Here is a 20,229-nt window from a genome sequence, read left to right as displayed (position 1 = left end):
GATGTTGCAGTCTTTCACAGCGATGGTGGTATAGTGGCGAGCATAACTGCCTTCCAAGCAGTTGACCTGGGTTCGATTCCCGGCCATCGCAGTTGCCACTCGCAGTGCTGTTTGCGAATGATTTCATCATGCGGGTTTACACAAAACCAGTAAAACTCTGCTCTCTCTTTGAATCATTACAGGCCTGTTGTATGAAAGGGTTTTATGTTTTATCACCTCATACATATACCTTCTTACATAAAATGTAATCTGCATTCTTCACTTCTCCAGTGATTCAAAACGAGCTGGGTATTGTATTGCAGGTTGTAGGAAGCAAAGTGTAGAAAACGAAAAAGGAATGGATCGACCTCCTTAACAGAAACAGACTCATAAAATTAAGACTTTTCTGCTTTGGATGATCAAGTTCCACCTTTCATTGTTTTTTAGACCAGTGGTTCCCAAACTTTTTTTGCTAGGCCCCTTCAGGCGTACCTCCCACCGTCCCCGTACAATCACATCCTAATAAACTACTAACTCTTTTATAATACGGCCGCACCTACACGGGTACTTTTGAAAAAGCAGCTGTTTCGTCCACACGTAAACAGCATTTCGAATTCCCGAAAACTAAGATTTTTTAAAACTCCTTTTTTGCGTTTACATGTGGACAAGGAATACAGAGTTCGTCATGCAACGTCAAAGCTATGTGCCTTTTTTCACGTCACGCTGTGCTCACGTTATTGTTTACATGAGATGAATTGTTAATCTGACTATCTGCAATTTTTACACGCTTACATATACACACGCAGTTACTGTCCCTCCATTTAGAAAGTCAGATGTGTCACGGTGTAATTATTTTAAGTGTAGTTGTTTTTTCCTGTGTAATAATATTTGACATTGCTATCAAAACATTTTTCAAAAAATGCCTCTTTGTGCAAAATGGGTTCAAAACCATAAACAGCTGTGGGATACTGTTTTGTACTGTTTGGAACAAATCGTGGCAGAACGGCCTGATGTTATTTGTATCCCGCTGTAACTTTACTATATAAAGAAGTAACATCTCCAAAATGTCAGGAGTAGTTAGTCATTACGACAAGTGTTTGTGAAATAAAAATCAAGATTGTGGGATACTGTTTGCCCCTGATTTGGAGAGCCCAGCGCTGCTCCTGACGCAGGGAAAACCAATTCTGCAGGGGAGACCTACCTTGGCACTTGTGCAGGTGAAGCCAAAGGGAAGATATGCTTCACCATATTTTCTAGTCTTTGGCTTAGAATGAAGTTGGTATGGAAACATATTCAGCTATGCTTCATCTCCTGCTTTGCGTTTGTGTGGGAGTCCCGTCAAAAACCTGTCCATTATGCTAGCAGTGTCCAAGCATTCTTTCTTTTATTTCCCCCCTTTTCATACCGCGGGCCCCACGCTTTGGGAAGCTCTGTTTTAGACAATGAAAGGGAGCCTGCATGTGAGGTCCCTCTGCCTCCAAGTCCTCAGCCTTCTGATGCCTGATTTCAATCACAGGACACTCATAAGATCATGCACCCAGATTTGAAAAATGAATTTTGCTCCCTGGACACGCAACTCTGTGAAAGTGACTGAAAATGCTAGTGTGGACATGTAGCGTTTTCAGACGACAACGCTGTTTTCAAATCTTCAAGATTAACAATGAGGTGGAGTTGTTGCTGCGAATAACAGAAAAGTACAAAGTTGCAAAAGCGAGTGAGATTTAAAGAATTTGAAGAAAAGCTATCTGGAGCATGTACAACCTGATATTAATCTTTAATAGGGCTGTCACAATTGCGAGCAAACAAAGCAACTGCTGTTTAATGCCCTCTGCTATCTTAGTTTAATTGGCCACATGACTGCATCATATGACTAACATGCGTCATTGTTTTAGAAAGTCTCCGTTTTCGCTGTCCACACTGCGACGCGAAAGCACCGTTTGGAAATGTATGCGTATTTCAGAGCATTTTCAAAATGCTGCATTTTCCATCAGCGAAAACACCATCTCAGTGTGGACGGGAGGCCCAAACAGAGAGAAAACAATGCATTTTCAAACAAAAACACATTGGTGTGAACGTAGCCTCTGTGAGATGTTTCAGTCATCTCCGGGGTAGGCTCAGGGCATGACAGAGTGATTATTTCTTTTACCTGGCCTGGGAACACTTTGGTGTTGTATGGTTGTATGATTTTCAAATATTGATGATAAAATAAGAAATAGCCATGAAACATGCATAATATTTACTTTTTAAGTTGACTAACATTGGAATCTGTGATGTGACTTAAAGTTTCCTGATAGCAGATAACATAGCAGAGTTAGGTTGTTCCTGCCCAACAACCTAACTGTGCTTATTGTGGTGTTACTCTGAAGTTTCTCATGATACATGATTACGTTTGATACTTTTTTTCAGAGGGAAAACTCCAGATATGATGAAAGAGAAATATATTTAGATGTCTGCTTTTGGCCAAGTGGCTCAACTGATAAATGAGTCATTAAATAAAACAAGAAATGTTTAAACAAATTGAGGAAGCTGGTCAACAGGAAGCTGCGGACACAGTTTCCACAACCTGTGTGAGTACAGACAGCTTTCTGTAATAAAATTACTCAGTCACGTGGTCTGGCATTCTTTTTGTTAGTACCTCTTATAATATTTGCATCAGTCATATTTGCTGTTGTGTCTGTTTGGTTTGAAATGATAACTAAATGTCACATTGATGTCACTCCTTACCTAACCATATTGATGTTACAGGAGTAACATCAATATGGATGTCAGGGGCCGGCAGAACATCACACTGTAACAAGATGATCAGTGTTATTTACTTCACTGTAGCTGTGACTTCAGTGTTACTGTTGTGTGCTGAACAGAAAACCTTTCTGTATGATGTAAGGCTGCATCTTGCTTTAGATTTGTGTTTATAAATTTTTAAAAAATGAATTGTACTATATATTTGTAAAGTTAAAATACTGATACATATAACAGGCAAATAGGATAAAACCTGAAGGCCTGGATGAAAATGTGAAATTGAAAATGTAATCATTAGTTTAATTAATTTATTTGCACCCTGATGAGACTGAGCTGACTTTCTTATTCACAGGAAGGTTTGTCTGTTCCAAAAGGTTGATTCTATTTATCTGGACAGAACAGAATTAACCTTTTTGGATTTACAGTATTTATCTAGATGACTGAGCATGCATCCAGACAACTTTGTGTATTTTTATAGTATTGAGAGTGCAAGTCTGAAAACCGAGAGCGAAAACCAGGAGTTATATAAAAATGCAAAGAAGACATTTTTGTGAGTAAAGTACAAAAATCCAGATCAAAACAGGCAGGAGAAAAAAACTGTGGAAAGCTGAGACACAGTCTCTGGGGGAAACGAGCTGCTCTATGTGCAAAAATGTTAATGAGAGAATGAAGAACAGGTTAGTGTGTGAGTGGAGGCTCAGGTCAGGTGAATCTAGAGGCAGGCGGGTGGGACTGGCAGCATCTGAAGTGAGAGCAGAGTGCACAAGGGGAACATAAAAAGCAGACTGACCGACTGAATACAGAAAGGCAGAAAACCAAAAGCACCGCAGGTCTGTTTGCTTTGACATTAAAACATCTAAACACAGAAGTGTTTCACTCACTGTGTTTCTGTTGAAATCACACATTGTCTCTCTCTGTAGCTGTGTGATCATTTGGTAAGAAAACATTTTTTATATTTTACTAAATTTTTATATCACACACTTTTAATCTGATTTCAAATACATGTAAATTTTGTATTGCTCTATAAAACAATGCAAGTTCCTGATTTGATCAAACCTTTAAGTGATGTTATATTTTTTTCCAGGTGATGAGTTTTGTGACAGTTCAGTCTGTGAACATCATGACAGACATCATGTTACTGAGTCTCCTCTTTATTCCAAGTGAGTCGTCTCATTTCAGTCATTTACAGTCTGACAGATCAGTGCAGATAGAGAAACTTTACAAAGTCACACAGTTTATACTAAAGCTGTTGAGAAAAAAGAGACACATCTGCTAAACTTAGTTTATCATAATTATGTTTTTGCTCATGTGTATTTGTGTATTTATCTTTTTTTCCAGGTACTTTGGCTGCTTGTCCTCCAAACACACACCTGTTCATCACTGCACCAACAGAGATGGAAGCTCTGAGTGGATCTTGTTTACAAATCCCATGTAACTTTAGTGAAACTGGACCAGTAAAGTTTGACAGCACACAACCTGTCTTTGCAGTGTGGATTAAAAGTCATACTAATTTTAAACGTTATCCAGAAAACGTGATCTTCAACAGCAGTGGGACAGTTAACATCTATCCAATGAATATTACAGGAAACCTGAAGGAGAAAAACTGCACCACTCTGTTTTCCAACTTAACCACAACTTATTCAAACACATATTACTTCAGAATTATGAACTGGCCGTTCAGAGCAACAGCTGTTTGTGATCCTCTTAAAATAAAAATTAAAGGTGAGAAAGTTTTCATTTTATTGTCCAGGTTTTCTGAAAACTAAAATGAGTAATCAGATGCAGCTTTGGGTTAATCAACAGAAAGAACTAAAAGTTCAATTATTACAGAATTCAGTCTGATTATTCTGTATTTATTATTATCCCAGAATGTCTGTACTACCGTAATGATATCACAGAGAGAATCAAATACTACATCTTGTTTGATGTTTGACCGTTTAAAAAACAGCAAACAACATTAATGATCCATTTTTTCTTTTCTAACAGAGTAAAAAATTATGATTTTTTTTTTCTACTGTATTTCCTGTATTATCAGTGTGCAAACTGTGTCTGTGATGTTAAACCACAGATTCTCCTTGGAGGCCCAATATTACAATCCAAGGTGATCTGAAGGAGAAGGAGTCTGTCACTATAACCTGCTCAGCTCTCACTCCCTGTCCACACTCCCCTCCTCAACTCACCTGGAATCTCACACAAGACTCTCACAACAAAACAGAGGAAAACACAGATGGAAGCTTTACAACTAAAATCCAGCAGAACATCACTCTGTCAGACACACATGATGGAAAGAAGATCAACTGCTCTGCCAGATACCCTGTGAACCAAGGAAAAGACACCAAGACAGCAGAAACAGAAGAGACTCTCAGTGTTTCATGTAAGACAATCAGAGTTTGTTGTTGAACTGAATCCCATCGGACAACATATTTATGTTTTTCTCTCCAGATGCTCCTAAAGACACCTCAGCATCCATCAGTCCATCAGGTTTGGTGTCAGCAGGCAGCTGGGTGAACCTGACCTGCTCCAGCAGAGCCAAACCTCCAGTCAGCAGCTTCACCTGGTTCAAGAAGAGCAGAGATGGAGCTGTGAAAGTATCTGAAGGAGAGATTTACAGCTTCAATGTAACAGATGGAGGAGTTTATTACTGTGTGGCAACTAATGATCTGGGCAATCAGACATCAGCAGAGATTCGTGCTGGTAAAGACAAACCACATCACCAACGTTTTACACACACAACACACATTAAATCATATCTTTGATTACTGTTTAATATCATTCTTTTTTTTTCTATCAGGACAACAGAATAATGGTTCTTTACCACTGGGTCCACTTCTTGGAGGCATCCTTGGGTTCATCTTACTGATCTGTTTGGTTATCTTGGCTTGGTAAATATCACACATCAAAGCAAGAAACATGATCTGCTTTCCCATCAAGCTCAACTTTACTCACATATACACACATATATATATACATATATATACATATATACATACATACAGTATTTAACCTAAAGTTATCTAATATTTAAATGTCACTCATGTCTTCCAGGTGCTTAAAGTCAAAACATGAAACTCAACAACAGACTCAGGTAAGAAAATAAAAATTAAAAAAAAAAAACTAATTGTAGATTACCTGACTGTTCAGGTGATTATTTACAGTAGTACCTGCATCCGTGCAGTCTGCTTACCAGATTTATATGTCACAGAACTTTTTATTTGATTCGTTTTACAGACTGAAGAGCTGGTTGTCGAAGAGTCCACAGGTAAAACAGAAGAAGAGGAAGAAAACATCCACTATGGAGAGATCAACTTCTCCACACTGGGATATGAAGTGCCCTCTGGCTCAATGCAGGACAGAGGACAGCAGCAGGATACGGTGTACGCACAGGTGAAAGTCAACAAGCCAGAAAACAGCTTAACACAGAGTGCTCATGGCCAAGAGGAACTTTATGCTAAAGTGAAGAAAAAATGAGAAGTATCAGTTAACAACCTCTGAACAAAGAAAGAAACGTGGAGCAACGAGTTCACTGAAATAGAACCAATTACTCTGTGCAGTCTGTTTTATGTCCATGCTTCTGTACCATGTTCAGGCAGCCGTTTGCAGAGGATTTCCTGTGTTCACATTAAATCCATGAGCAGAAGCTGCACCAGTCAAGGAACTAGTTGACTGGGCCACACAAGTATTTCTGAAAAGGAGAAACTCAAAACCTCCTCATATTGTATGTGTTTGTTGTAGGACTTCATAATACAGCCCGTACCTTATTACCTAACCCGTTTTATTGCCTCCCGACATTTACTGAATTTCACGTGTACTTTTTTACCAACTAAAAGTACTTCCCGGTAGATACAGTAGAGCAAGGGAAGTAACAGGAGGTTATAAGGGAAGAAAAATATTATTTAGTAAAAATAACCTTTAGGGTATCTTACAGGAATGGACAATGTTCCTCTTATTACATTGCAATGACACAGTATTATCAGAGGTGTAATCTGCATCAGATGTGTTTACAGATGGAGACGGCTTCTAAAGCGAGGAGCTTTGAAGTGCTAAAAGTACGTACCTCAGACCTGACAAGGCTGGAGCCTAAAGGGCCCGACTCTAAATAAAATATATGAAAAACAGCAAATATAAAGACTTGTTACTAGTAACATGGTGTTTTCATAGCTGAATCCTAGTTCTGATACTACTTTCTACGTTTGAATATTTTGCCTGTTATTTTTAGCTCTTCGGTGTGTAACTGAACTGTCAGTTGTAAAGAGTTCTTTGCTATTTCGCATTCAGTTCAGTCCTGTTGAAAAGATGATGTTACCTTTTGTGGTAAGTACTTTTATCACGTCTGAAGTGTATGCATCCAGCGTTATTCATGCTGTTCACAGTTCAGTGACCAAACTTTCTACTTCTCATGTGGTTTTGTCACTTACGTTATCACACTAATGTATCTGTGTTGACATTGTGAGTGTGAAATACTCTGCATGTAATATTTGTCAACATTTTTTTAAGTGTTAGACTTGTGTACTGTGGGGGAAAAAATACACCAGCCATTGTGTCTGCCTTAAAAGAGGTTTATTCATTGCACTGTAATAAAATCCTCGGCGTACAACTTCTACAAATACCTTATAATCTCAGTGACTTGAATTGGTCCAACGTTTCACGTACTGCAAGTAAACGTCGCTTGAAATCAAATCATGCGATTGGCGAGATGAATAATGCATAGTGATCTTTGGCCTCAGTGAAAACCCGCTAAACTTTTCACTTTTGAACAGCTAATGCATTTTTAAGGTTTTTTTTCTTTCATTTTAACATTAAAATGACATTTCATGAGAGCTGGATAATGTATGTGCATTTAGTGTATTTAACACCATCCCCGCCAATGATTAAATAACCGAGCAGTCAGTGTTTCAAATCATGTATAAAACAAAATCCTTTCTTCTGATGTGTACACGTGTATACATATATATTCATATATATATATATATAGACGTGTTTTTATAACAAAACTATTATGGGATGTCTTGAATGATTAGTGATTCATGAGTCAGTCCTGGAAGGGATGTTAAGTGTTAAAAAGTGGTGATAAAAATAATCCTTTAAAATGTTATTTTAATGAATTAAAAATGTTCTGACTGCATCTTCTTTCTAAAAAAAAAAAAAAAATCTTTGGGCTTCAGCCTGTAAACATTTGCAGCCTGAACTCATTATTGTTAAAACTCTTAAAAGGCACCATTGGTTGCACTTCAGTATGATGTTCCACCTACCAACCCAGCAGCAGCCTCAAATGTTATAGCAACAGTGTAAAATGATGTCCAAAAACAGAAGGTGTTGTACTGATAATCTCACATCTCAATTCTCTTTGCAAAGGGACAGGCAGGAGTCACTGAATGCGTTTTCATACACAGGGAAAGTTTGATATTCACATTATTGCTGGTTTTATGACTGAATCCTCAACATAAGATTCATTCTACCCATTTTTTGTTTATTTATTCATTTATAAATTTTTGTGTATGTAAACTCGGGTCACTAGTTCTGATTACACCTTCATGATGTGAATTCTGCTTCCTGAGTACCTCCCTCCCTGCTTCTTTGTTTACTTCCTGTCAGGAGGCTTTTTAATTGTGTACTCTATCCTCCAGTGCCTTGAGCTCAGCCTCCACCTGCGCTGGCAGGTCAGTGCCAACCTGCTGAGTAAAGTAGGCTTTCAATTCCTGGGTCTCCTTCTGCCAGAAAGGCTTGGGCACGTCAAACAGTGCGCCCATATCTACCTTGCTGCCCAGACCTTTAGTGTCGATGGCACCATCTTGTGGCACCCAGCCGATGATGCTCTTTTTGGCTGCCTCGTCCTCTCTCTCTCTGCCGCAGCGTTTAAAGATCCACTCTAGCACGCGGGCGTTCTCACCGAAGCCAGGCCACAGGAAGGCGCCGGTTGCCGGGTCCTTTCTGAACCAGTTGACGTGGAAGATCTTGGGCAGCTGAGTGGGGGCCTTACGGCTCTGCATGCTCAGCCAGTGAGCGAGGTAGTCTCCAAAGTTGTAGCCGAAGAACGGCCGCATGGCGAAGGGGTCGTGCATGATCACCTTGCCTGGAGGGAAAATGGAAAAGCAACTTCCTCATTATTTCATTATGTGAAAAACAGCAAAAGTAAAGAGACCGCTCCGGAGAGTTTCACAGAACTGCATCTCAGAAACATGTGAGGATCCGTACCTTTATGCTCAGCAGCTGCTGTGGCCTCAGACCTCATTGCAGCTCCAATAAATACTCCGTGCTGCCAGTTCAAAGACTCGTAGACCAATGGGACTCCTGACAACATCAACATCATGTGATCAGATTCGGTGCAAGCCTACTTTCTGCTACAAGTTATACTGCGCTCCAATTATTTATTTTTTTAAAAACTTCATGCTGTTGTAATACACTCAAAAGAGAAAATACATCGTACTTCATGAACCATAAACTGCAATCAATGCTTGACTATTTCAAGCACTGCGAGTCCTATCTTGTGTCTCTATTAAAACAGTGACTCCCAACCTTTTAAGTCAATGTACCCACACAGGCCAGACCCATGTACCCGCTTTTATTTACCAATAAGTGTAAACCAGTAAAATACAGAGCCACCATATTCTCTTAATTTACATATGGCATCTTGAGTCAGTATGTACCCCGACTGATCCAACAAAACAGACAGGAGTGTAATATATAATACATCTATAATTTCTCAAAAAAAACCCATTTCATTTCACTAAAGCTGAAAATGTTATTGATGAATGGTAAATGGCCTGTATTTGTATATGCTGTATATTGTATATGTTGTATATTTGTTCATGTTGCCCATGAACATCAAGACTGCACCGTTTCATTTTAAATGTGTTGTGGGTGTTTTTGTGTGGATGAACAGCCAAAATGTGATAATATGAATCCACCGGGGTACAAAGTGTGTTTAAACTTGGCACCAACCTTCTGGCCTCCTCCCACCAAAGATGATGGCATCAATGGGGACACCCTCCTCACTCTCCCACTGGGGGTCAATGATGGGACACTGAGCCGCTGGTGCACAGAAACGGGAGTTGGGGTGGGCGCAGAGTGTTGAGCTTCCTGTGTACAAAGAAGACAAACTGCTTGTTTGTTTGTACGACGTTTCACAGATTAGAGTTAAATATCAATCATATAAATTTAACCTCTGTAATATTCTTGATATTTATAATTGAGCAGTTTGTATACATATATACATTGTGCTATTTCTTAAATTTGTAAACATTGTAGTAAATTGTATTATTTAATTAGTTTAGTCTGTTGCTGTTACTTTCTTGGAGTAACTGTAACCCACATAATAATCTTATTAAAGTATTTTGAATCTGAATGTCAGTTAATACTGCGGCCCACCTGCAGTACCTTTGCAGACCACCAGGGGGCCCGGGAATCACTACTTCCACCCAGTTCTAAATTTGTGACTTTGCTTTGGTTCACCAGCAGATGGTGCTGTATACACTTTGACTGTTAAGTATACTGATACACAACAACTGATGTCACCTTGTTTCCAGGTTTTGCCATGCCAATCTGTGAGCGCCATGTCAGCAGGAGGGGGGTCGAGTCCTTCCCACCACACCCCCCCATCGCTGGTTTCACCAACATTGGTGAACACAGTATTTTTAACAATAGTAGCCATGGCGTAGGGGTTGGTCTTGTTGGAGGTGCCCGGGGCCACGCCAAAGAACCCGTTCTCTGGGTTGATGGCCCTCAGTTTACCTACAGAAAGATTAGAGGGCTTTTTGTAACTACAGATTATTTTTGGATTACTAAAATGAAGTGAGTGCTTCACTCACCTTGGCTGTCAAACTTCATCCAGGCAATGTCGTCGCCTACACACTCAACCTTCCAGCCTGGTAGAGCTGGTTTCATCATGGCCAGGTTGGTTTTACCACAAGCGCTGGGGAAGGCAGCTGCAATGTATCGCTTCACACCCTGAGGACTGGTGATTCCTAGGATCTGAAGAGAGAAGAAAGAGGGAAATATTAATATTAGCAAGAATATAACTCCACGTTTTTAATAAATGTAGAAGGTGTAGGCTTGTAGTGTTAATGTTTTTAATTAAAATAAACCCTCTTTAATTCAGACTCAGGTCATAATCATTACATAGCATTCTAACCAGCATGTGCTCAGCCAGCCAGCCTTCATCTTTGGCGATGCGGGAGGCGATGCGCAGGGCAAAGCACTTTTTCCCAAGGAGAGAGTTCCCTCCATAGCCACTGCCGAAGGAGAGGATCTGCCTGGTGTCGGGCAGGTGGGATATCAGCACCTTTTCTGGGTTGCAGGGCCACGAGTTCACCAGAGGAGCTAGTAGTAAAAAGGAGGGAACAAATAAAAGGCAGGAAAATGTATAAAATGTTGCAAAAACGGATAGAAATTACAAATAAAACTCGATTCAGGCTCTTGAAATCTGCACCTTTGAGAGGTAAAGGTCGCCCCACGGAGTGCTGACAGCGGACAAACTCCACTCCCTCAGCCAGTTTATTGAGAACAGGAGTGCCCATACGCGTCATGATACCCATACTGGCCACAACATACGGGGAGTCCGTCACCTGGAAGAAAAAATAAACTGATTATTACGCTGACCTATAACTTAGGAAGCCCAGTGATTAATAAAAATAAAAAGTACACACAAAATAAATTACAGCAATTCACTGGAAGAAAGCAGCACAGCAGGCTCACGTGTTTACTGCAGGTTTTTGCTGAGTATGAACTAGTGAGAGAACAATAGCTTTTACCTGGACACCATATTTGGTCAGAGCTGAGCCTACGGGACCCATGCTGAAGGGGATCACATACATAGTCCGGCCTACAGTGAGGACACAGATTAAAAACAACACATTGATGCAGTTACTTTAGCTGATGTAGAAAACAAGGTTCAAATCTAAAAGCTGAAGGTCAAGTAGATCAAGCAACAGCACCGATATAGTTAAAGGTTGTAAACACATTTTCCTTGAGATCTTTGTGATAATAATTGGGAGCTATGCAGACTGCATGTCTAATATGATCAATAAGGTACACTTTTCTATACCACAAAGAAAAGTTGTTACACTGGCCAAGAATCCAAGCACACACTAGCTGAAAGAGTACAACATGTTTTTAGTGACCTGCAGGTGTTTAAAGTAGCCCCTCCCCTTATAAATACTTATGGGTCAGCTGCAGGTTAGCACACAGAGTGAGCAAGCAATCACACACCACTATAAAGACTAAAAAGCCCTAAACAATAAATAAATATATATGGATCACAGATGTTCGCCTATTACCTCACAGAATAATGACTGTTTCTCGAAGCTCACCTAAACCTTGAGGTTAAGGTGTGTACCTAAAAGCAGGATTTATAACACTGCAACAAACGTGGAAGCTAATCCTGTTCTAACAGGCAACAAACTCAACAGTGACAAGAAGAAAAAAAAAACTGAAGCAGGCCTCACAATATATATATTTTTTTTTAAAAACACCTCAGCTTATTTAAAGTTCCTGATGTTAAGTTGCTTTTAAAATCCTTCCTGTTTTTTAAAACCATTTTTCAAACTATTCTTAAAACATTTTATTAGCATTAAAATGAAAATATCCCTTTTTAAATAGAATCCTTTAACGAGGTGAACGTGACAGTCAATTAAAACAGAGGAAAGGTGAAAATGCTCGGTCTCCTGGCAACAATGAACAAACATTTGACTTCCGTCCAATTACGTACCGGCCATGCTGCCAGGGAAACGCTCCTCTCTGGCTTTCTGCCAGTCAGACTCACTCATCCAGCTACCCAGCTGGCTTTTCACCCCTGCAGCAGGGATGGGGATCGTGTCTCTCTTCTTCTTGGTCACTATCACAGTCTTGCTCTCCACTCGGGCCACATCTTTTGGGTCTGTACGTGCCAACCAACTGCCAAATAAAACGTTTATTATTGAAAGCTCTCACAGCATGTTTCCAAATAACTACTTTAGGTGATTGCTTTGTTTTGTATGCTGTTCCATTATCTTTACCAGTTCTCATATTTGGGAAGCTTCTTGACCATGCCATCCCTCTCCAGACCTGCCAGGATGTTGGCCGTCTCTTCCGGCGTCCCAGTCACCACGTGTACATTGGTAGGCTTACACTCCTCCACAGCCCCCTTCACAAAGTCGGCCACCGCGGGTGGCAGCGACGGGATTGAGGCCAGAGATCGAACCCCGACGCTCGCCCCGAAACCACCCTTCCTGAAAGAGAAGGACAATTTAAAATCACTCTACTGGCGACTAGAAGAAAAATCCAACAAAACAGACTAAACACAACTCCAACCTGAAGAGATCAGAACTTCTTTAACAATAGTATTTGTTGGACTGAAATCCAATGTTTTTTCTTTTGCCATACAACGCATAAAATAAATAACTGACCAAGCTTAGAGCAGTGAATTTGCCAGGGGACAGCTGAGAGACATATCTATAAAGCAATCAAACGTCTTCCTTCTTTCATTCTTTAGAGTAAATTCCTGCAAAAACCTGCCACAAGAGACTAATACAAGGCGAGTCTCCTCATGTAATCTAGCTATTCATCCATTTTCTTCCGCTTACCCAATTAATGATCCAGGGGATGGGGGCGAACTACAGTGGTCCCTCGCTATATCCCGGTTAACCTTTCACAGCCTCCCTGTTTTGCGGGTTTTTTTGTGTGTGCAATTTTGCATGCTTTTTTTTGTAACAGTGCATTGTGTTCTGCGTCCTGATTGGCTGTAGACCATTGTCAATTAATCTCCATGTCTGTGTCTCCTGTACAGTACAGAATACGTTCAGCTTGTCAAATTTACATAAATCTTCTATGGCTAGTAGTGTGACTCTGAAGTGCTGTACTGTATGGTTGTATGTTTTCTCCCAAACAAACACAACAATGTCAACAAAACATTTTGCACCGTCAAAGGCGCCTGCAGTAGCACCCAAAAAGGCAGAGGAAGATGCTAACCATCCCACAAAAAGTTGGACTTCTGGACATGCTAAAGGAAGGTAGAAGTTAGCGTACCAGATTATGAGGCGCATTAAGCGAAACAAAACAGTCAGACATTTCAAACTTTACTCAACTCATTCTTCTTCCTTTCTCTACTTAATTTCCCTTAAGGATCAATAAAGTATTCTGATTCTGATTCCGTACTATTGATTCATTAATGCTGAATTCTCTCACAGCTGCTCTATTCCCATGTTCTGGACCAGAAAACAATTTTTGATCTTTGGTTTCATTCTATAATACTGGATAGGGCTGGGCCATATTATACCGTTTACGGTAATACCGGTACAATGTCAGGCAGCGATAAGAAAATGAAATATCACGATAGAATATGGGTAAAACGCGCATGCGCAGTGCCTTTGTTTTCATACGCACATGGCCGAAAAAGCATGGCGGCAACGGAGAATGAGAAGGGAGAAAGCGGATCGTTGAGTGAAATGGATGAACCAGAATTAGTTTGTAAAAATGGTGCCACTGCAGTGATGCGGAACTAGTTTGGTGTTTGTCCGTCAGTTTCCGCGCAGAAACAATAGGTAGGATGGTTTGTCAGGTAGGATGGATTCCCAGAACACCGTATTTGTTGGACTAAGGTGCTTGTAAATCTGGGAGTAATCTGGGTCCTAAACTCTGTCCGTTTCATGTCCCAAAGTCAAACGAACACTGCAGCATCACTGAGAGAAAAACTGTCTAGATTCTTTCATCTTTAATAAAACGTTCCGCTTTGCTGCTTTACCAGATGTAACTAACATCCAGGCATCCATGAAAACAGAATTTATTACACTTAACGGAGTTAGAAGCAAGCAGGAAGTTAGCTCGCTAGTTTCGCTAGTTACCTAAGCATGACATAGCATGTTCTAACTAAGATTTCTGAAAAAATTCAAACATAAAGCTCTGCTATCACTTCCAACATAAATGAAGACAGGAAACTAAACAGCAGTGACGTTTGTTGTGTTACTGAAGTTGGGCTAGCTGGTATATAATGATGTGCTACGTGATCGCTAGCGACACAGCTATGTTAGCATAACATAAACAGTGAAGCTGGAGGACGAACACTAACACTTTTCCACTTATAAAAGTTAACGTTAAGGTTCCTGATGGTTAGAGACAAATGCAATCGCATGGCAGGATGCTGTAAACGGACCAAACTTCAGTCAGGAGAACAACTGAGATAATCCATCCACAATACGAGGTTAGTCATTAATATACTGCAACAACATGGGAATAGAGCAGCTGTTATAGAATACAGCATTAATGAATCAATGGTACAGAAGTGGAGGAAGCAAGAAGAATGAGTTGAATAAAGTTTGATTTATCTGAGTGCTTTGTTTCGCTTAACGTGCCTTATGATCCCGTGCACCTTATGGTCTGAAAATTACATATTTGACTTTTTTATTTGACACACCGCAGTATAATGTTGCAAAGCACCTCTTTTTAACTTCAGTGGATATTATACATGGTTATACTCAGGATATGTCAGCCCATTTCTACTTGAAATGCCTTTTGGTTAAACTTTCAAAATAACTCCCGCCATAAATGAGGGGCCGCTGTATTCCAGATGTTACAGGGAGTAAGATAGATGACGTGTCCAGGGTGTACACCATTTATCACAGGGCTAACACAAAGAGACAAACAACCGTTCACGTTCACATTCACACCAATGGCCAATGTAGAATGAACAGTTAACCCAAACTCGTGTCTTTGGACTGAGATGTGGGGAGAACATGCAAAAGCCTGGATTTTTTGCCAGGGCCTTCTTGCTATGACGCAATTGTGCCACAATACCACAGTGCCCTCCCAGTCTAAATGTACCAAATGCTGCAGTGCATTGTAAATGTACAGACAGGTGTCCTTGTTGTTTGATGTTTGACAGTAATACTGAAGTGTGTGGTGCTCTTTGTCTGTTGGCAGCATTTTTAAATATTTGTTGTTGTTTCTGGTCTTCAGTCACTCCGTACGGCCCCCTCAGAAACAACTTGTTTTTGTGTTTTTATTTTTATGTATAACCTTTAGTATCTTCATGTATGACATTTTTCCAAGATGTAACCTTTAAAGGACACAGGATGGTTTCAAATATGACACTTGAAAAAAAGCAAGTTAAAAAGTGTCAAAGTTTAATCCACCTTATTGTACTTAGAGTGCCACAGACAAGCTAAAACACCTTTTAAAGCCTCAAAGTATCACTTTGCGGCAGCAGTGATAATGAGGTGTCTTTGTTGTTGTTATTAGAGAAACCTAAAAGCCTCAAGCTGACCTTTCCACATATGCTGAGAGGTCTGTGGGTGGGTGCAGGGCCCTCTGTTTGTTAGCAGCTTGATATTCACAAACATAAGCCACTGAGAGTCATCATGTATGCAGTTACAACACAAGCCTATGGGTGTCTGCATGCGTGTCCCTTGCCTGTCTCTGACAATAGAACACACAATGCATGTGCTTTGTGTCTGTGGACACTATGGCTGAACCCCATGACCTCTTTAGAAAAAAGTGAAATTCGTGTTCTTTATGGTCGCATGAGAGGCCCGTTTTTTTAAAAGGAGCAGCTAATAACTGCCAAAACAAATCACACACATTCACTTTGTTTCAAAGATCAATACATGAAGTCAGCTGCAGGCACGTGGCTCCAATTGGCAGCAGTCGGTGGTTCATTATACATACATCCTGTACACACACACACGCACGCACACATGTGCTCGCTTTCACTGATGCATGCACACATACACATTAGTCTGGTCTGAATGTACAAAGGGTGTGAGCAGCAGGCACAACAAGAAGTTCAAGATGAGCAAGGCATCACATGACCCAGCAGTGTGAAGGCACAGAGCTGAGGAGTAAGAACTACTGTCACACTCAAGGCCAACTTTAAAGCAGCTTTCAGACACAGTGCGTTAGGTCTGTAGCTGACTTTTCAACTGAATTTACATTTTCTTACCAGTAAACTGTACCCACAGTTTGGAGCAGCTGCAGCTCATTTGGTGTATTTGAGAAAGACACTAAACCCGTTTCTTGACGAGATAATCATCTACAAACAACACTGTGTCTGCAGCTTTTGACTGATTGGCTGTCGTTCTATTGGGCAACAAGGCTGTGGCTCTACAGCAACGGTAACAGACAACTATTATTTGACCTTTGACCCAAAAATGACGACACTTTGTTTAGGCTTATCTGTGACTTCCGATAAACCGGTCCCTTTGGTCAGCTCTGCAGACTTTTAGACCCTTTACCCCCTCCACAGTAAATCAATTACCTATGCTCCAAAACATCATCATTGTCACACTGCTGATGATAATTAACAAGGGTGGTGCTGAATATTATCTCCAGTGTGACTGAGATTAGGATGAGCTGGATTGAATTTGAAGTGAATTAAACACGAGCAAATGTTTTAACTGTTCATTTTCTTGCTAAGGAACTCATGGGAGCTGGGAGAAGAGATTAGCAGCTTTGCTTTTCTTTGTCTGCAACAGAGAAACTGTGATATTTTTACATTTTTTTAGAAATCCTGTAAAGACTTTGATGACTCATCCAACTTTCCCTGCAGTCAACCATCTGATTATGCCATGTCTTTGCCTCCTGCTTGGTATATTGTTGCATAGATTTATCCAGACATAAGCCATCAAGGGAACAACTATTCAGCAGGACCTGGTCTAATGTTTAAGGATTAATATTTTTCCGACCAAACACTTTCAAAGAACTCATCACTAAGCTCTGTTATTGATTATCCTAGATAAACAACTTGTTCCCCTAACACACCTCCAAGTGAGTAAGCCAATCCTCACACACCACAGGCCGACACGCCTACAGTCCACCTTCAAAGCCCTGACAGATCCTGGTCAAAGGCCTCTTTAAGGAGGAGTCTAATCGTCAAGCAAAGACAAGCCAGCACATCACTTCAAGGAGCATGCACACATGCTGCATGCATTAGTACTCCTCCTACTGTGGTGAATACACAGTAAAATACTCTGGGACATGCCTCCGGGCATGAGCAATCTCTCAAGTGGAAATACAAACAAAATCCACAGGTCACTGAGTCACTAATTCACCCACTCTCTAACATGCATCCATGATAGCAAAATAAATGCGCAAACACACACACAATGTCATCGAGTGCTCACTTTCAGTCTTGTGTGATGTTGGCTTATCACAAATCCTGGAGGGGTAAAAGCAGCAAAGTTTAGATGGCAAATTATCCTGATGTGTTCCTTCAGTCATAAAGACATGAAATTATATTTGTGTCATGAGTGCCAGCAAATAACTTCATTATCCAGTATCAACTATCAGGTCAAACGACATTTTTCAGCAGGTAACAGAACAGCTGTCAAACAGGAAGAGTCACAGTAAGGTGAAACTGTTTCCAGGAACTCCTTAGAATAGTAGAATAGTTTGGGAATATGTAAATCTGTTACAATAAATGAAGACTGCTACAGTGTCTAAACTCTTACTTCAAAATGGTCTCTTTTTTTAGTTTTCATACAAAAAATGGTCTTAACGAATTCAGTTTTCATGCTTAGTGTCATTTTCTTTTCAAAATAAAAGCATCGAAAATACAGTGAAGGGGTGACTGTTGCCCGCGCGTTTATCGTAACCTAAACAGCAAGCAAAACACTTTTAAAACAAAAGAAGTTAGAATAAAGCAGACACACATTTAAATCGCAGAAACACTAGAAAGCCGCGATAACCCACCTTCGTATGACTCCCAGTAAAAGGCACGACATCTTTGGTTTAAAAGTTAAACTAGCTTATATTTAAAAAAAAAAAATCACAGTGTAAAAAGGCACATAAAAGCTAGCTGAGAGGGAGACACGAGGAGCAGCAGTCGCTAGAGTCGGTCAGAGCTCATATCTGTACGTGCACTGAGGGGACCTTGCACTTTGCTCAACGTGTACATTTACACGGAGACACCTCCACACCGGCAAACTGGATGTCCCCGCGAGTCCTCCGCCCGTCTGCCGCTTTGTACACTCAACTGTGACCGGCCGACTCACATCTGGGGGAGGCGCTTCCTCTGGAACAATTAAATATCCTATAGGTTACTTCTGTCGTGCCCATTTATGTTCGGCTGCTGTTTTGTCCCCCCTCCTGGATGATGCAAGTTTTCACAGTGCTTGAGTACAAACAGGCACGGAGTACCAGCGTGGAGGGGAGTAACCGGAAGTTCGAGCGAGGGCGCGGAAATACATTCTCACCGATTCTCACTTCGTTTAGATGGGAGCGCAAGACTTATGGAAAGGATGTAAACCACGGGTGGCAAACATACGGACCGCGAGCCAGAATCGGCCCGGTCAAGACTCCAATCCGGCCAATTGGAGGAGTTTGGAAAATTTGATGCAGAACATACATTTTTGAATTTTAACTGTATTTTCACAAGTTTAACAGTTTTCCCCACTGATAAATACCTCCACCATGTCCATTCATACTACAAAAGTAATTACTAATAGATTTATTACATATTTATTTCACAAAGAGTGATGCTGGCATATTTCATTCATTTAATAAAGCAGTATTTGTTTATCACAAATCAAATCAAATCACTTTTTATTGTCACATCACATGTGCAGGCACACTGGCACAGCACATGCAAGTGAAATTCTTGTGTGCGAGCCCCACAAGCAACAGAGATGTGCAAAACACAACAACACAAACGAGCAAAATACAAGAATGGCCAACCTGAAACTAATAAATATATGTACAATATATAATAGTGTATGCATTTCTGGATGTGTATACTAAATGTTTTTCTACGTGTGTGTGTGTGTGTGTGTGTGTGTGTGTGTGTGTGTGTGTATACACATTTTTACAAATTAAATAGTAAACAATAATAAAATAAAATATATAAAAATATACAGAGTTGAATATGTGCAAAACAGCGGCATTACTGTACGGTATGTAGTGCATAATGTTGAAGTTCCAGTAGTGAAGCTGAGGTGTCTATGAAGTGTTCAGCAGTCTGATGGCCTGATGGAAGAAGCTGTCTCTCAGTCTGCTGGTACGGGACCCGATGCTGCAGAACCTCCTTCCTGATGGAAGCAGTCTGAACAGTTTATGGCTGGGGTGACTGGAGTCCTTGATGATCCTCCCCGCTTTCCTCAGGCACCGCTTCCTGTAGATGTCTTGGAGGGAGGGAAGCTCACCTCCAATTATCCGTTCAGAGCACCGCACTACTCGCTGGAGAGCTTTGCAGTTGTAGGCGGTGCTGTTGCCATACCAGGTGGTGATGCATCCAGTGAGGATGCTCTCAATGGCACAGTGATAGAAGGTCCTGAGGATGCGGGGGCTCATGCCGAATCTTTTCAGTCTCCTGAGAAAGAAGAGGCGCTGCTGCGCCTTCTTCACTGTTTTGTTTGTGTGTACTGACCACGTAAGATCCTCAGCCAGGTGTACGCCAAGGAACCGGAAGCTGCTCACTCTCTCCACAGCAGCGCCGTTGATGGTGATGGGGGTGTGTACTTCTCTGCACCTCTATCTATCACGTAGATAAACTGAGATGTACTATTGAAATTGTGCTTCTTCTTGTTATATTAACGTAATTGATTTGGTTTG

The 20,229-nt window shown here is 40.7% G+C and overlaps 2 protein-coding genes and 1 non-coding gene across 3 annotated transcripts; 2 read left to right on the top strand and 1 right to left on the bottom strand.

Annotated features, from left to right (window-relative positions):
• The first annotated feature begins 19 nt into the window (after positions 1-19).
• trnag-ucc (transfer RNA glycine (anticodon UCC)) lies at positions 20-91 on the top strand. Its single transcript has one exon. It is a non-coding gene; the product is annotated as a tRNA-Gly (tRNA).
• Positions 92-3,805: 3,714 nt separating this feature from the next.
• On the top strand, positions 3,806-8,009 carry LOC146701381 (myelin-associated glycoprotein-like). The gene is made up of 7 exons (XM_085467807.1): positions 3,806-3,878; positions 4,057-4,440; positions 4,787-5,092; positions 5,161-5,412; positions 5,510-5,600; positions 5,764-5,803; positions 5,947-8,009. The coding sequence occupies exons 1-7, from the start codon at positions 3,806-3,808 to the stop codon at positions 6,184-6,186; spliced, it is 1,386 nt and encodes a 461-aa protein (XP_085323933.1). The 3' UTR covers positions 6,187-8,009.
• Positions 7,261-18,795, bottom strand: pck2 (phosphoenolpyruvate carboxykinase 2 (mitochondrial)). The gene is made up of 11 exons (XM_085467797.1): positions 18,373-18,795; positions 12,708-12,920; positions 12,422-12,606; positions 11,466-11,536; positions 11,144-11,279; positions 10,847-11,034; positions 10,524-10,686; positions 10,231-10,446; positions 9,658-9,795; positions 8,911-9,006; positions 7,261-8,788 (listed from the first exon to the last, which is right to left on the bottom strand). The coding sequence occupies exons 1-11, from the start codon at positions 18,402-18,404 to the stop codon at positions 8,319-8,321; spliced, it is 1,908 nt and encodes a 635-aa protein (XP_085323923.1). The 5' UTR covers positions 18,405-18,795; the 3' UTR covers positions 7,261-8,318.
• Between the last annotated feature and the right edge of the window lie 1,434 nt (positions 18,796-20,229).

The sequence above is a fragment of the Copadichromis virginalis genome, linkage group LG9 (genome assembly GCF_057382275.1).
Source record: "Copadichromis virginalis isolate Kocher_CV1m ecotype Utaka linkage group LG9, C_Virginalis_male_GT1.1, whole genome shotgun sequence".
NCBI classification, from domain to species: domain Eukaryota; kingdom Metazoa; phylum Chordata; class Actinopteri; order Cichliformes; family Cichlidae; genus Copadichromis; species Copadichromis virginalis.
Note: the sequence above shows the minus strand (reverse complement) of the source record. Positions and strands in the feature narration are given on the sequence as shown.